Source organism: Podarcis melisellensis, assembly GCF_964234715.1.
Source record: "Podarcis melisellensis genome assembly, chromosome: 10".
Lineage (NCBI taxonomy): Eukaryota > Metazoa > Chordata > Lepidosauria > Squamata > Lacertidae > Podarcis > Podarcis melisellensis.
In genome coordinates, this window is record NC_138542.1 from 43,187,878 (window position 1) to 43,205,307 (window position 17,430).

The 17,430-nt window shown below is 38.7% G+C and overlaps 1 protein-coding gene across 4 annotated transcripts in view; it reads right to left on the reverse strand.

The window, feature by feature from the left end:
* AGBL3 (AGBL carboxypeptidase 3) overlaps positions 1-17,430 on the reverse strand; it is a 32,563-nt gene that overhangs the window by 9,198 nt on the left and 5,935 nt on the right. For 3 of the 4 annotated variants that reach the window (XM_081928572.1, XM_081928571.1, XM_081928573.1), the window contains 12 exons: positions 14,292-14,399; positions 12,668-12,815; positions 11,151-11,933; positions 8,474-8,639; positions 7,901-8,027; positions 6,527-6,627; positions 6,305-6,384; positions 6,090-6,138; positions 4,074-4,172; positions 3,640-3,708; positions 2,880-2,993; positions 1,373-1,498 (listed from right to left, as the gene is read on the reverse strand). In XM_081928572.1, coding sequence (XP_081784698.1) covers positions 1,373-1,498; positions 2,880-2,993; positions 3,640-3,708; positions 4,074-4,172; positions 6,090-6,138; positions 6,305-6,384; positions 6,527-6,627; positions 7,901-8,027; positions 8,474-8,639; positions 11,151-11,933; positions 12,668-12,815; positions 14,292-14,399 — 1,970 coding nt within the window. Of the gene's footprint in view, positions 1-1,372; positions 1,499-2,879; positions 2,994-3,639; positions 3,709-4,073; positions 4,173-6,089; positions 6,139-6,304; positions 6,385-6,526; positions 6,628-7,900; positions 8,028-8,473; positions 8,640-11,150; positions 11,934-12,667; positions 12,816-14,291; positions 14,400-17,430 lie in introns of those variants that run through there. The other variant, XM_081928574.1, reaches the window with a different exon arrangement.

The following is a 17,430-nucleotide window of genomic DNA, read 5'->3' on the forward strand; positions in this document are numbered from 1 at the left end:
AGCCTTTATATCCCAAAAGTTTAGGATCTGTGTGCTTGTGAGATTTTGGTGTATGCAATGTCTAAAGTGATTCTTCAGCCTTTAAGGCTTATTTTATCATCCCTTGGATGTAATTACTTTTTTTTTTATGTACCCTGCCTTTTTGCTTACTAAGAAAGCTTTCCTCTTCTTTAGAAACTATCACTCCAGCTAAAAAAACTGTATAATATTTGATTGCTAACCATTTTCTTGGCAAACTGTTAGCTGGAGTTTCAAAGCACACGAGGAAATGTTCAAAATGGACGCCACATAAACATCATAGCAGTGAAGTATGGGATAGTACCATTCTAGTGTAACCTCTCCTTAGTGTCTCTGATGTAGTTTGGCTTTGGTCTGGGATGCAAACAGCAGCACAGCATAGGAAAGGGAGGCAAGCGGAAACACCTGAGACTATGTCCTAACCTGAAATGTGTGCCTTCCTGCCTCTGTTCAAATGCCACAGATACCTGCTAGCTGTCCTGCTTGTGTTGTGACATGCTGACAACCCATGCAGTATTGCAATTGTAATATCAAAAAGGAAAGCAGCACCCTTTTAAGAAACAGAAGGGGGAGAGGAAAGAGTTCAGAGTATTTGTATAATCCACCTTTAAGATGTATACAATGTGACACTGGCAGGAATGTGGTCAACTCTGGCTTACTGAATGGCTGGAGCTTACAGAAAAGACATTCCCCGTATAGCCAACATTCCCTGGCACAGTCAATGTTTCTAAGCAATATCCACATAGTATGTGTGGTCAGATAATGATGTGAAAACCCTGTTGAATGCATTTGTTTTTATTTTTAGGCAGCCACCATTAACAAGTTAAAATCGTAACATTATACCATACAATCTTACTGAATAATACCCTAGCCTGAGAGCAAAATTTACTCATGCATCTGTTTTGACTAAACCAGGATTGCTAACCTTTGGCCTCCAGATGTTGCTGGACTACAACTCCCACCATCCCTCACTACTGGCCGCACTGACTAGGATGAATGAAGGTGGAGTCCAACAATATACTGAGAGCCACAGGCTAGCCATCACTTTCCTAAAGTAGAGGTTTCCTAATAAAATAGCTCCAGCCCTTTCTAGATCACTGCTCTATAGATACAAGGAGTTGCTTTGCAGCATCAGGCTAATGATCTATCAAGGCTCCTAATATTAAGCACACAACTGGGAACAGCTCTTCAAAATATAAACTGAGCAAAGCAAATATTGCTGTAATGCAAATATGGAAATAAGGTTGAGAGAGCATGCAAGCATTAGAAGGACTCTGCATGATAACTTGCTAGCCGCCATTTGCAACTGCAGAGTCAGTAATGGGTCATTCCATGCAACACCATTTCTGCTTACCTCAAAATGTCTCCTCCGTCTTCCTTTCAGACTGGAGTGGAAGGAGGTGTTGGTGCCGACCCAACCTCTGTATGGCAGCTTCCCATTTTCCTCCTTAGCGCATTCCCAAAAGTGCTCAGAGCATTCCTAGGAAGGCAGAAACATTTTGTCTGGGGACATTCCTGCAGTGATGCAGGCAAGCTTATAACAAAAACCTGTGTTATTTGTGCTAGTCACGTAATAGTCTCATCAGTCATCTGGATGCATGAGATATTAATGTTGGCTGATATTAATGTTGTGCTGTGTGTGGATTGCAGCAATCGGGTACTCTGCATAAGTTCTCTCACCCCCTGAAACAGGGGTCACAGGAAAGGACCTTCCAAGTCTCTCAGCAGTAAATTAACAGCTTTGTTCACTTGTTCTTAAACATTTGCTGTTTTATGGAGCTTTTGTCCCTGTAGCAAGTTGTAGATTTGGGTTGTTGTGGAATATTTTTGTTCAATGAAAAGATGTTCAAACCACATTAAACTAATCCATAGAGGGCTTAATAGGTACGCATAGTGGGTTGACAGAGCAAGTTCTCTTAGTTTCTTTTCTTCACGATCCCTGATATTTTCTGGTTTTATCTGAATCACCCACCATTTTGCTTTGGGTTTCTTTCAGATGGTCCGTGTAACCAATTTGAAATGAATTACTAGTGGATTCCAATCTGGGATTTATGAGTATTGTCTTTATTTTTTCCTGTATGTAATGTCTACCATAGCTCTTAATTTTGAGCCACTAACCCCTGGAATGAGCAGATTCTTCCAAATTAGAATCCTCTGAATCTGCAGGCATAATCTCATAAGAATTGCTTGTTTAAAGACACATCATCCTTTCTCTTTCTGCATATGGGAAGCTAAGGGCCACAGAACATGTTATGATAATCACAAAGGAAGAAAAGCATGCTCAAACTGCCTGTTGCGCTGAAACTAAAGGCTCTTCAGGGAACTGAGATATAATTATATCCCTTTCTTTTAAACTGGACCATACTTTAAAATGCATTTCTGTAAAACAGAATACCTGCCTGCTAAAAGTTAAAGAAATAATTACTCAATGTATTTCATTGATTGTTCTGAATAAAGCTACAAAGCTTTTTTAAATCACTTTTACTGAAAGTCTTAAAACAAAGGTAAAGGACCTTTGGTGTTAACAACTTCTAGGAGATAGAAGAAACAGCAGGTGACCTTACAGTCTGCTGTCCAAGCACTGTTGTACAAAGTTAAAGGAACTATAATTCTTTTAACTAGAGCGGGTTCCACAATGCTGTTCTATTTCAGGAATTAATTAAATAAATAAATTGCAAAGCACACATATTATTTTAAGCGGTAATGTTACATTGTCAGATATCCCTTTAACAACAGGACACAGCATCCTTTTAGCTTTTCCTAATGTCAAAGTCAAACTCTGCTTTTGGTTGTCACTAACATAAAGCTATATGCATTTTCTGATTATCTGGAAAATTATTCTATTAATGGGCCAGCCAAACCTTTTTAGCATTGGGTGTTCTGGACAAAGGTTCTACAGTCTGCTTGGTAATTTCAGATTTTTCCTTTCGTATGTTTTGCAGCTCCATTGGTTTCAGTTTCTGAAAAACCTGGGTCTGTGGAGAAAGAGAAACATGTACTACTTACCCACTTCACTTACATGGGAAGAACTAAAATAATACCATGGCATGGGCATAGCCAATGGGGGTGGGGCACAAAATTATTGGAAAGCATTGAAAGTACTCAATTAACTGAGGTTCTGCCTTCCCCCAGCAGAAGCCTGCCCCCCCTAAAGCTCAACAATTTTAGGGGACGATCTCTTCAAAAAAAGCTGTTCAATGGCCCAGCTCAGAAACATGAAAGAGATGTACAATTACATCCTTAATGATACTAATACACATTAGTATCTCCCTTGCTGATTCGGTGAATCACAGTTTTTCACAGTAATTTCACAGTTATTAGTAGTAACTGTAACAGTACTGCAAAAAGCCTTTAAAAAAAGAAAAAAAAAGAAGTTTATACTTATCCCAAAGTATAAACTTTCACTTGTCTGAATACTTGAGGAAAAGAGCAATTATAAACAGCTACTAAAAATATCAAACATTTTAAATATATTCCTATGGGTATACCTTAGAAATCATATAAGCAGGAGATTTGACTGACTAATGTTTGCTGTCAGTTAACTATTGTGCTGTATGCTGTATAATCCTATTCTGATCACAAAAGGACAACAGATCTTTCACAATACATAGAAATCCTTACACTTTTTATAATTTGTTCATGGCTCTTGGAAATTCTGTGGGAAGATTCTTCTGATTTTTTGGTTTCACTCTAAACAGGAATAAAGGGATTGCTGTATTTATAAGAGACACTATTATACTTAAAAGGATGCAAAAGTAAACAAAATACTCTCATAATATTTCAGGAATTTTCAAGATGCACTTTCCTTCTATTTCCACAAAAGAAAGTACTGAAGACACCTTTTCTGAACTGCACCAGTCTGCTCAAATAAGTACTGGATCTCTCTAGTTCAGTCTATAACTTTATTGTGATGGATCTAAGAGGCGAAGAATAAGGTCTGTTCCTGGTCTTATGATGGATAGAATCCTGAAGGTCAACCCTACTAATCTCATTAATACCTAGTGATAATAATAATAATAATAATAATAATAATAATAATAATAATAATGCTTTACAATTGATTCATGGGGTTGCTTGGAAAATCTTCTTCCTGATGACACCAGAAAGGCACTCCTTTCTTTCTTGGTTTTCAGATACTTCTTTCTTGGTTTTGCCTAACAAGCAAAACAAACAAACAAATTAAAATGTATATCTGGGTTTAATAGGATTACAGTTATCTACATTATATATTTTTTCTTTATTTAACCTTTACATTTTATTCTTATATCTTAGTAACTCAAAAGGATTTAAGGGAACAACTAGATGTTGTGTCAACTAGATGTTGAACAACTAAATGGCAGACATGCCCCCATTTCACATCCCAAATCCTCCTCAATAAAATCTAACACAATTCATCCTGATTTCCTGAAAATATAATGTGCATCTCCTCACCCTCCTCCACATCAGTGGAGGAGTTTTATCTGAATCACCCACCATTTTCAGATAAAACCAGAAAATATCAGGGATCGTGAAGGAAAAGAAACTAAGAGAACTTGCTCTGTCAACCCACTATGCGTACCTGTTAAACCCTCTATGGATTAGTTTAATATGGTTTGAACATCTTTTCATTGAACAAAAATATCCCACAACACCCCAATGCACCCCAATGACTGGACTGGGGTGGAAACACTGTGTAACAATGTCATCCAAGGGATGGGGTAAATTGTATCAGATGTTATTGATAGAGATGAATACTATTATTTTGAGGTATCTATTTTTGTCAGTAGCACCAAAGTAATATTTCTTGAAATGCTTAGTTTCCCCCTAAATGAAATGACTTTTTAGCATGACATCTTTCCCTCTTTGAGCATATGTGCTCCACGTTTGATTTCTGATTTATCACTCACAGTATGTGTGTATGTCTTGTCCAGCCTCACCTATTCTGCACCTTTCATATGTCCCCAACTAACAAGAAGTGCATGCTATAAGTCTTGGGAGAGGGAGGCAAGGCCTGTGCCCAGCCAGCTGCTTCTTGCCTCATCCCACCTCCCTCAGTGATGATGGGAGCTGGGCCTCTCAGAAGACAGAACTGATCTTGCTATGCAGGAAGACAAGTAGAGCAAAACTAGGTGCCACCACTTGCTACTCACAATAACAATATTGTGGTCTGCTGTGTCTGGTTCAAGAAGACTCTTTAAAGCAGAGGTTCTGGCAGGAAAGGATGGCAAGTGTGGTGGAAAGTTTCAAGGACAATTCAAGAAATAGTTAAACATTTCAGTGTAGTGTAGTACAGTATCAAAATATATTTTTTTATTTGCAGAATATGGATAGCCATCTTTTCAAAATGAGCATAAGTGCATCAAGTGCTACTGAAAACAATCCTAGTGATCCATGTTTGTCAGCAATATGTGGATATCTATCTGAGTCTCAGTTTCCCATGAGCTGGAGATGAAAACGTCCCTCAGCCTATGTGTTTGATCTGTGGCCAGAAGCTTTCCAATTCCAACATGGCCCTAAACAAGATGACAAGACATCTGCTGTCAAAACACGGAAATCTGGCGAACAAGAAGGTTCAATATTTTGAAAGGCTTTTGGAACAGCAGAAATACCAGCGAACATATTCCAAAAAATGAGTAAAAGTCTCAGATAAGATGCAAATTATATCTTACCAAGTGACAGAATGGATTGCTCAACAGACAAAACCACATACAACAGCAGGAAAAATCAATTAAGCCTGCCTGAGCCTTGATTGTGAAAATTCCTTTGTCTGAAGATACAATTTACAGAATAGTTGGTATGTCAGTTAATATTGAGAAGCGTGTTTCCGATAGTATGAAGAATTCTAAATCTGCCATTCAAGCTGATATTATAAAGTAGTTGTGTTCTACATTATATATCAAGCACTGCTAGTTTTTTTTATTTTCCAGTATATTTCTTATGAATAAAAAAAACTGGTGTGTCTATATTATTTTGACACATTGCAACTAAACATCAGTATGCTGTTCTGTATATCATTATATTACATTTCAAGGAAATTAATTTCAAGTACAATCTTACTAAAGCTGAATTTTTGATGATAATGTATATTGTACCTGGGCTTCTAGTTTAACGGTAACCTCATTGGAGTCTGAACTGTCAGAACTGTAAAAGAAAAATAATTATGTTTATTTTCATTTACAAGAGTATGGATTTTTAGAATTCGTCTACAAATCAATTATCTGCTCCGCAAACACATCTGGAAAGCATGGCACCGATTTCCTCAATAACAAGCTAGAAATAAAACAATTGTTAGAAGAGGTCCTTTTACCTGGAATCTCTGTCATTGACAGAGGCAGATAGATCACCCTTTTTCAGCATTACCTCCAATTCATTCAGGCACTCGTTATACTAAGGAAAAACACACACTGTTAACCATAAAATTTACTGCCTCACTACTTCCAAATAATAATAAATACTTTGACTGTATTCCTTTAAGTACATAATTGCTGCAGATATTACTGCTGCAAGAAATAATGTTTATTTGCATTACCTTACTCTTCTTTTTATTACAGAAGTCCAACAGTGAGCCACAGAAATGGTGTCCTATGGATTCTAGATCCTTGGTACTAAAGTGGGTACCATGTCTACTGCCTGAAAAAGGGGGGGGGGACCAGTCACCAGTGAAGAAATAATTGTCCTATTCAATATCAGCAATGATTTTAATTCCACTGATGGAATTCCACATTTAATTTGGACTGCTACCAACCCAATAACACTTCTTTGTTAGCAAAACATTTTATCTTTATTTTAAATCTTTTACTTTCAAAACAAAAAAAAATCCTTCCAGTAGCACCTTAAAGACCAACTAAGTTAGTTCTTGGTATGAGCTTTCGTGTGCATGCACACTTCTTCAGATACACTGAAGTGTATCTGAAGAAGTGTATCTGAAGAAGTGTGTATCTGAAGAAGTGTATCTGAAGAAGTGTGCATGCACACGAAAGCTCATACCAAGAACTAACTTAGTTGGTCTTTAAGGTGCTACTGGAAGGAATTTTTTTTGTTTTGATTATGGCAGACCAACATGGCTACCTATCTGTTACTTTCAAAAGTTCATCAAATGGCTTTTCACATTCCATATTCCCAAACTCCTTCCCATAGTTCCTTTTGAGAACCTCCATTCCTTTGCCTTTCCAATGATACCCTTTGCTTTCCAATTATAACATTCAGCTACCTTTTTTAAAATAACCCAATCCACAGATAAACCAAACAAGTACACTTCTGCCTTAGCTCCATTGCAGATTAGTCTGCCTCACATTCACACTTTCCCTCATTATTTTCTACCATCTAAGGTACAGTAGGATGCAAATTAACACCAATAATTTCCACACAAAACTATATAAAAGATTGCTATTTCTTGTTAAATAGTCTTAGTCTAATTCCTTCACAAGGACACATCTTCAGTATAAGGTAGATAAATATTTGATATCAGTTCAACAACCACAGTTTCAAAGTTGTGAAAGTGTGAGAATTCTGTGTTAGAGATTCCTACCTACCCAACTTCAAAGAACTACAATACCCAAAGAGGGAATCACTGTTAAACTAGTCTGCTGTGTAAATACAGCTTAACTGACTTTCAGGTAAGCATAAACTCAGTTTTAAACTCATTAGCCAAAATCTCACCCTTCTGTAGTCATTTACTCCCTGTAATTGTTACATTTGGTACCCACAACCACTATTTCTTGGGCCAAATGCAATTTTAATATACACCTATAACATTAACATTTCAACATGTCTTCCTATGTAGTATTTATCTGTCAAACAAAGTAATCTCACATTATCTCGTAAAGAATCTGCAGCTACAAGACATGAGACTTCTTTGAATGCTTTAAATATAGATTCTAGAGAAAAACTATATTTGCCTTACCCAGTTTAGACCCACAGAAAGTAACTTCTAAGGTATAGCTGTTGCTGATGCCCATCTTCCACATTACTATTCGACCTGTCCCTTCTCTAGCTTTTTGTATCTTGAAATTGCAATCTTGGAACGAGAACTTAACAAAGAGAGAAGTGGAATTACTACTGTGCTTTTGCAACAAGGCCAAAACTATACAGCTGTGCCCAGAAATGACCTCCCCGTGCCACAGTCTTCCTCAACACATGGTTTGGTTTACTGGTGATGTCATGTTGTCAAGTCATTCATGTCCTCTTGCCCACTGTGCATTATAGGCTGTTACAGATGTGGGGTAGAGGGCAGGGGCAGAAGGAAGTGCATGATATAATAACTTCATGTCATGGTACACGCTCCTAAAGGGACTCACTAAGGAAGCTCCTTGTATGTTTAACAACTATCGCAATATAATCCCTTATTTTTAAAGCACAAACTTCTTACAATGTTTAGATCATTGAAACAACTTAGAAAACTGTCGAGTGATTTAGCAAATTTTTAATGTACTGAAAGAGATGATTTCTTACATATTAATGTTAAATGTCAGCTTACTTTATCGGGACAACGTTTGCTCATAATGAGAGGAAAAATGCGCTGGTGTAAGCCTGCCCCTTCTTCTTGATGATCTCGTTTTTCACAGCCATACATGAAGACATTCTCTTTTCTGCTATGACCATGAAGGTCACAATATAGGAGAACCTTGCGCTCTCCCATCATTCTGTAACAAGGTAGAAAGTTAAATAAGAGCAGCTTTGGTTTCTGCAAATCAGACACTCTTGATTTTTTGGGTTATGATAGCAATTGTAGGAAATCTCTTAAAGGTATTAAAAATGATCATTGCTTGACGGATTGTTTTTCTACTGGAACAACCTGCACTAGGGCATTGGTTAGCTGCATTAGTGTCAGGGGAGCTTTTCCCTTGAGTCCAATAAGAGCTGAGTTGCACCTATTAGGCCATCACTGCCTTTCCAATGACAGATAATAAATGCACAATATTAAAATGCTTTTTCCATTGCAGCCAACACGTGACAAATGTTTAAAAAACAGAACCATCACATAAGTTGCTGTCATTATGTGAAAAACACAGTTAACAGAAGATTAAAGAGCTTTGTTGAGGAAAATAGTCCCCTTTATTGGTATAGAGGAATTCCCTTCCTTCTCCAGAGGTTGGTCTTTCCAGTCTATGTTCGTTAGAATGGAACACTGGTTACTTCACTGTGAATATTCCCTTCCAGTGGCTTTGCAGGAGTCTTCCATGGAAACAATGTGTTAAACCCATCACCAGGAAGGAAGGAAGGAAGGAAGGAAGGAAGGAAGGAAGGAAGGAAGGAAGGAGGAAGGAAGGAAGGAGCATATGAATAAGTTAGAATTATACAGCCAATTCCTCAGCCCCTCTCAAGTTCCAACCATTGTTGAAAGACAGAGAAAAAGAGAGAGTGTATGACTGAAGGAACAAACAAACAAACAAACAAACACATACATACAGAAAGGAAAGAAAAACACCGCAAAAAAGGCATGGTTTAAACTGGAAGGACCAAACCCCCAAAGACTAAGATGATTTATTTTTATTTCATTTTACATTTAATAAAATGTTTGTTCTGCTTTATCATAATAAAACCTCAAAGAAGGTTACATTAAATAAAAATTATCAGTAAAAGACCGTTAAAAACAGGTAATTTTAAACATTCAAAAACCAGTGATGACTAGTGCCATCTATACTAAGCCAGGGTGGAGAAGGAGGCCTCCTGCATGCCCACCAGAACCCACACTCACAATGACTAACAAGTTTCATTTCCTGGTCAGTGTGTAGGAGGCCTTCAGGAAAATGCGACTTCCCAAAGCTAACTTCCAGATCTGAGCCCAAAACAGATGGTCCAAATTAAGACCCAGACAAACCTGCCGTTAAACCCTCAACTCAAAAACCACCTTGACTGCAGTTTGGTTTTTTTCCAGGGAAGTAGGTAGAGTGAAAACAAACATAAGAAAAAGAAAACCAGACTTCCTGATGGGCTCTCATGTTCTGGACTGATGCCAGATCCCATGCAGCAAGAGAGGTCAGGAGTTGTAAGATCACTGATAGCTCTATGTACACATTAAATATTTGAAACACACAGGGCTTGTTTCCCCTATCCCCTCAGAGCATTTCTATACATATAAGAGCATAAGAATAGCCTGCTAGATCAGGCCAATGGCCCATTTAGTCCGGCATCTTGTTTTCACATCAGATGCCTATGGGAAACCAGGGAGCAGAAGTGGCTTTTCCTGATGAAGGCATGAAAGACAGACAGCCAAACCAGGAAAGAGAGCAACTAAATTAGTCTTTTCTTTTTTAAAACACACAGTGGGAAACAGGTGAAAACAAAAAAGGAATGAGCTAAAGATGAGCAAATGGAGAAAAAACTAATAATTACAAGATAAAATGTCTTCAATAGAACTAGCAGAAGCTGAAGGAATACTCTATCCTAGGCTAGGCAGGGAAAGGAAGAGGGCTTGAGAAGCTGCAGCTGGTTTTATAATTATAACTTTATCATATGTCCTTGCCTGTCCTCAGCAGCAGGGAGTGCCAACTCATGATTTTCCTGGAGGCCTTCTACATGCCAATAAGGGAAAGTATTAAAACAACATTTAGATGTACCGTATTTTTTGTCCTATAGGACGCACCGGCCCATAGGACGCACCTAGTTTTTTGGGGGGGAAATAAAGGGAAAAAATTTTCCCTTTATCTCCCCCCCAAAACCAGGTCGGGGAATCCAAACCAGGTCGGGGAACAGCGGTATGACGGCGCTCTGCCTCCCCGCTGTCCCCGAGCTTGTGGGGCTGCCCGATGTCTGCCCGAAGTGCAGGGCACTCTGCTTCAGCGTTCCCCGTGCACCGGGCAGCAGGCTGCTATCCGCAGCCTAGGGAGCCCTGCGGGAACTCCCGCGGGCTCCCCAGGCTTGCAGATAGCTTCCTGAAGCCTGGAGAGCGAGAGGGGTCGCTCTCCAAGCTTCAGCGAAAGCCTGTATTCGCTCCATAGGACCCGCACAGATTTCCACTTCATTTTTGGAGGGGGGAAAAGTGTGTCCTATAGGGCGAAAAATACGGTACCTAAAATTTCAACAAAATTTGAACAAAAAATAAGTTCCATGCAACAAGATGAATACACATTATGTATTAATTAATTTTGGTATAATAATGAACAAAGAGTGGTGATACTGTACACAGAAGAGGGATGGTGTTACCTTTTTACCTTTTGATCATGCTGCGGGTACACCAGATGGGAGGGAATGATTCCTTGAGATCCGATTTATAGTTGCGGTTTAAGTCCCTGCCTGCTAAAGAGCAGCGGTAATTGCCTACAATCACACCATCTGGATTCAGCATTGGTACCACCTTAAAAACAAAAGTGTCCCGAAGCCACTGGGCATTCTTTGAATCCCCCAGAATGTAATCCAGAAAGCCCTTCATCACCCAGGAACTATTTGTTTCACCTGGGTGCACCCTGGCAGTCAAAATCACCGCTGCCTTGCGTTTTTCCTCCTGAAAATCTTGCAAGGGGTTAGTGATGGTTAGAACATAGACTATGTTCCTAGCCAGGGAATGGCACAAGATGCGGATCTTGCAGAACTTGGACCGCCTTGGGTCGCTAGCAACGGTTGCTAGGTAGTCTTGCAGGTTACTGTAAGTGTAAGGATAGCAGTGGGCAAAATAGCAGGTGTCTCTATCATGCGGGAACTGGAACGTCCATGTCAGGGAAAAATACTGGCGCCCACCTTGGCCAAGATTGTTTTTATAATACTTGATTTCATCTCCTGTCCTTTGCCACCCCACCTTGTGGATCTTTGCTTCTGCTTCTGAATACAGCAACGGACGCATACCACGATTATACAAACTTGTTGGCTTGGTGAAGTTGACAATGGTGAAACGGTAGGGCATTCCTGCTTGGGTGTTGGTGACCTGGAAGTAGTACCACTGGGTGTGCTTATTTGTGTAGAGATCAGTGCGTAGTGTCAGCTGGTACTCAAAATCACTACTGGCATGGGAAAAGGAGAAAAGTATTTTAGTATATAATATACTGTTGGGCATTCAGGCAGTTATGAAACATGATATATCATGCTCCTTTATCTCTCTTATTTCAAATGTATCTTTTTAAACCCAAATTTCTTTCACAAAAAATTGTTTGTAGATTTTGTTGCCTATAATAAACTTGTAAGGAACTTGTTCATGCACATATTTGTATTTTAACAATAGTCCACATGATCTTTATGGTGGGCTTAGATCAAATTCTCAGATGTCTTGAATGAGCAGTTAAGTTATATTCTCTTATGTCTTTTCAGTATATATTGTATTTTACAATTATGTTCATTAGCTGTTTTATCTTACTGCTTTATTTTGATTCACATATGATTACATACCAATTCACACATTTGGAGTGTTTTTGTGGTCCTGTCTATATTTTGTACAAGTGCTGAGTGGTCAGAAATTAGTCCTCTTTGTGTGATTCTGGGATTCTAATAAGCCAATACAAACATTCCTGCAAGTGTATATGGATATCTGCATTTCAAGTTTTCTAAGCTATTAATCCAGGTCTGCCAAAACAAGAGTACAGGTGATAGCCATACTCAGTCTAAGTCGTCAACCTACTGATTTCAATGCGACTACCTCAAGTAATTACTTAGTTGGATATCACCCTTTAATGCCAGAACAAATGCAGACAGAAACCAGCAACTACTCCTGCAAATCAAAGGGAAATGGTGAGCAACCTACATTTTGACCACCTTTTGCAGATTGCCACTTTCAAATCGTGCTTCAAAGATCAAAGTATTGTCCCAGTCATCCCATGATTGAGGAAGCACCTGCTTTGAGGGGAAGCTCCCCCCTAATCGAGAATACATAAAGCTGGACTCTTTATCAGCTAGTGAGAGAAGCAAAATATACAATTATTATTCAGTTGTGAATTACGATTAGAAAAATATTCTGTGCAAGAAGGGAGAGAACACTCAGAGACTACCCACTTGGTGGTGTCCTAGTGCCACTGCAGAATTGCCTGATTTCCCTTAGGAATTTCAAAACTAAAACTTGGTCAAGAAGCATTCAGCATCATATAGACAGCTGTTTAAAATGGTAGCTATTGGGTTTATATATCCAGCATCTGAATACAGCCTCCGTATATAGCATCCCTTTAAGCAAGTGTCACTGCCTTTGTTCAATCCTGCAGTGCTTTCTTAATGCTTACATTAACTTGCATATGCGTAACATTTTTGCCTCAAAATATCAGCTACTGTCACGGGCCCCATGCCACCAAGTGGGATGGGGTGGTAATCGGTCAGATGAAAAGGCTGAGAAAGGGGTTGGGAAAAGCTCAAGCAATGATGTGGAGGGCGACGCTGACCTGGGGCTATCAGATGTTCCAGAAGGGGATAGGGAACCCTAACCTGCTTTCTGAGAGTTAAGGTTCCCACAGTAATAGAGGAGCTGGCCAGTCAATGAATGGAGCCAACCAGATTGCAGGCCTGGACTCAAGTTCCATTGTCAAGAGCATGCCACTGACAGTACAAGTGCAAACAGATCCATCCCCACAGGACCACATACCTGCAAGCTCAGTCTTCTTCCTTGGGAGGGAAACTATATGCATTATGAGCTCCGGAGTGGAAGGTGCACAACATGTGTTGGAACAATGTCTTCACTTATATCTAGCCATGTATCCTAGACTCTGCTGATGTGCCTTTTAACCTTGTAACCTGTATCTTGAGCTGATGCAGAGATTGTGTATGGAACAATTTAATAAAGCTTTCGGGATTTCTGGAATCCAGAATTGAGGGCCGGAGCGAGGACAGTTACACTCATTACGTCAATGAACATGAATTCTGCTGAATTCAGTAGGACTTGCTCCCATGTTAATCTCCCCCATTCAAAAAACCAGATCTGCATGCAGCTGCAGACTATACATGTGTGTAGCTTAAAACAAATGAACATTCACACTTAACTGTGTATTTGAATCTTCATTTTGATGCTCAGTGTAGCACCAGATGGAAAACTAAGTTTCTTATACATACAGAATGAGCCTTCTGTCATCAAGGGCCTCCAGAAAGTATATGCAACTAGTTGCCCATGACATTATCTTTAGGATAACAGCCTGTTAATTGTTCAGTAACAACCACTGTCTGCCATTATATTTCAACACATGTGCATTTTGAGTGGTGTTTGTATTCTAAATAAATACTTGCAACTTTTTTAAAAAATGTAGATCTAGGTCTTTTGCTCTCCAGTTTCTCTTTTTCAGTTACTTCTAAGATAGTACTATGTATCTTTTTCTATTGAAAACCATTTAATATCACAAACATGGTTATGCTTCAAGTATTATGCACTCAGTAATGAAATGTGCTCAGACCTCCATCTGCTAGATACACCACAGCACCCTCTCCGGGGTCTGTGCAAAGAGGCTCAGTCTCCAGACATGTTGGACTGTATAGTGGCTCCGGCTGAGGGGGAACCCACTCTGGAAAAACAAAACAAATAAATTAATATTTAATTATAGCTGTTAATTCAAAACAATCATTGCGTGTCATGCAACTAAAAATCATGAAATTAGCTTTATATTTATGCATTGTTAAACAGTAAGGAAACAGTAAGGAAAAATCCCTTTTGTGGCTGGCTACTATTGATAAGATACATTTAATCTATTTTTTAAATGGAAATGCTGATAGTCTGTCATCTCCTCTTTCATGATCAAGATGTAAATGCCATGGACAATATAGTAGACTCTTGATAAAACAAAAGAGATGGACACCCCAGAAGTTAACAAGATTCATTTGTAGCCTATGAGAAGAACCTTCAGCCATATCTACAACCAAATCATTACCCTGCACCACTGAAATCTGGACAGCTCCTTGTTCTCTATTACATCTTATACATAATTTGTATAGCAGATGCATGTATGTTGTCAACATAGTGGCTGTGATCCAAAGAAGCAATGCGTACAAGTTTACATTTGCTGTTGTTACTACAAGAGTTCCTCACTGCCAAAGAGATAGCTCACAAGACAACTTAAAAACTGAACATTAGCATCTCCCTTTGGCAATGGGCACTCTTGTGATGAAAATGTGAAACAAAACATCTGCTATATTTCTGGTTATACGTAGGTAGCCGTGTTGGTCTGCCATAGTCAAAACAGAATAAAAAAAAAATCTTCCAGTAGCATCTTAGAGACAAGTTTGTTATTGGTATGAGCTTTCCTGTGCATGCATACTTCTTCTTGTTGTTGTTTATTATACTGCCCTTCATCCGAAGATCATAGGGTAAGGTAAAGGTAAAGGTAAAGGAACCCCTGACCATTAGATCCAGTCGTGGCCGACTCTGGTCTGGGGTTGCGGCGCTCATCTCGCTTTATTGGCCAAGGGAGCAGGCATACAGCTTCCGGGTCATGTGGCCAGCATGACTAAGCAGCTTCTGGCGAACCAGAGCAGCGCACGGAAACGCCATTTACCTTCCCGCCGGAGCGGTACCTATTTATCTACTTGCACTTGACGTGCTTTCGAACTGCTAGGTTGGCAGGAGCAGGGACCGAGCAATGGGAGCTCACCCTGTCGCGGGGATTCGAACCACTAACCTTCTGATCGGCAAGCCCTAGGCTCTGTGGTTTAACCCACAGCGCCACCCGTGTCCCTATCATAGGGTAGTTCATAACATAAAAATACAAAATGAGAACACAAAATACATAATAAAACAAAAACATTTACAAACCAATAATTCCCCTCTCACAGACACATTATTGTGTAAACACATTGTTGTATATTAATATGTATACATGCTTATTATTAATAATAAAATCACCATTCATCTTCAGGATGCTTTACAAAGAATTGACCTCATTCTTTAATGAAAACAACCACTTAAAACAACCACTGGTGTACGTGACTGGCTGGTCAAGTGCATTTCTTTAAATCCCAGATACTATCGTTATATACTGTAGTTGGGTGTGTGTGTGTGCTGTATAGATATTATACTTTGCTTTAGTAGAATGTACCTTTAGGAGGCCCTGAACTAAGAAAGGATCATTTTGTTCACATTAAAGGAAACATAATTCAAGAATAAGAACTATACACTCTTCATGTCACAAGTACAGATTACTCTGATCTAGTTCACAGATTCATTATGTTCTATGAATACCTCCAAGGTTTTTCAAGCATTTCCTCATGAAATTATTTTTCAAGAGCAGAAGGATGCTTTTTCCAGAAGGTGTCAGTATCAGACCACAAACTTTGGAACAAGAAAAAAACTTGCACAAAAATGATTCAACTTGAAATCCCCACTGAAATGTATGAAGCCTCACCATTATCTTTTCATATGTGATAGACCTTAATTTCTTAAGACTATCTCTGTATCTTTATGATAACATTTCATTTTCATTTTGTAGCAGTCATTCAAAATTGTCTTATTGTGGAAATACCAATGCTTTAAGTTAATACTTATGCCTTAAGTTAAAAAAACTTCACATGTTGGATTATAAACAAACAGGAATCTGATCCTGTTGCTGAGAGTTAACAGATGTCAGCTTATATTAAAATTACATTTGGTTTCTACTTTACAGTTGGAAAATATGGTGCCAAAGAGCTAAAATTTGATCTGAGTACAAAATAATATTTATAGTTTTGGGAGCCTCAGCTTTATATTAGTTGCTGGCATATTTATACACATTTTAACTTATCTGGTAAATGACAGAATCCTTTGGCTAATGCAACCTTGTGATAATAAAGTATAGGCGCTAAAGTTATTTAGAAATTGAGCTGAAAGGGGCAACGAACAACAACATGGTATCCATCCATGATTACAAATAGTGACTTAATTAAGATTTTGAAGGGCCCTCTGTTATCAGCTACATAAGTACATGATTTTGAAGACAACTGATCTCCACGGATTATTTCTATGACAGAGTAAGGTTCAACTCAAAGCATAATTCCTATTACACAAATAATCCAGTTGTATCATAATGCACTTATAAAAATAACCACTACTTTCCAATTGGAAAACCAAGTGGAATTGAAAACATAATATCAGATTAAGTTATTGTCATAACAATTCCCCAGCTTTTGTTACTTATCTTTAAAACAAGAATAAAGGCTGGGCTGGTATTGAGGTCAATTTAGGGTTGAGTAACTTACTTTTGTTAAAAGCTCAGCATTTTCACGTTTGAGTTCTTGAGAAACTCATGGAGGGGTACCATGCAGAACTGGGGATTTGATAATTTTTTTTTAATGTGCAAATAAGGCCTATAACTTAATATCTTATGATCACTATCTGCCTCAGTTCCTCAGACATTTTCCTGAAAAAGCTCAGAAACACTGATCTGTGCCCTACATATTTCATTCGAAGTCGGATGCACCGGCTTCATTCTGCTGCTGTGAAATCTATGTATTCTCCTACCTTTAAACTCTCCTGTCATTCAACATACTGACTCCTATCTGATTTCTTGCTTCCAATGTATTTAATTTTTGCTCTTCATGTTTTTAGCCATGTGCTCCTCCGGTTCT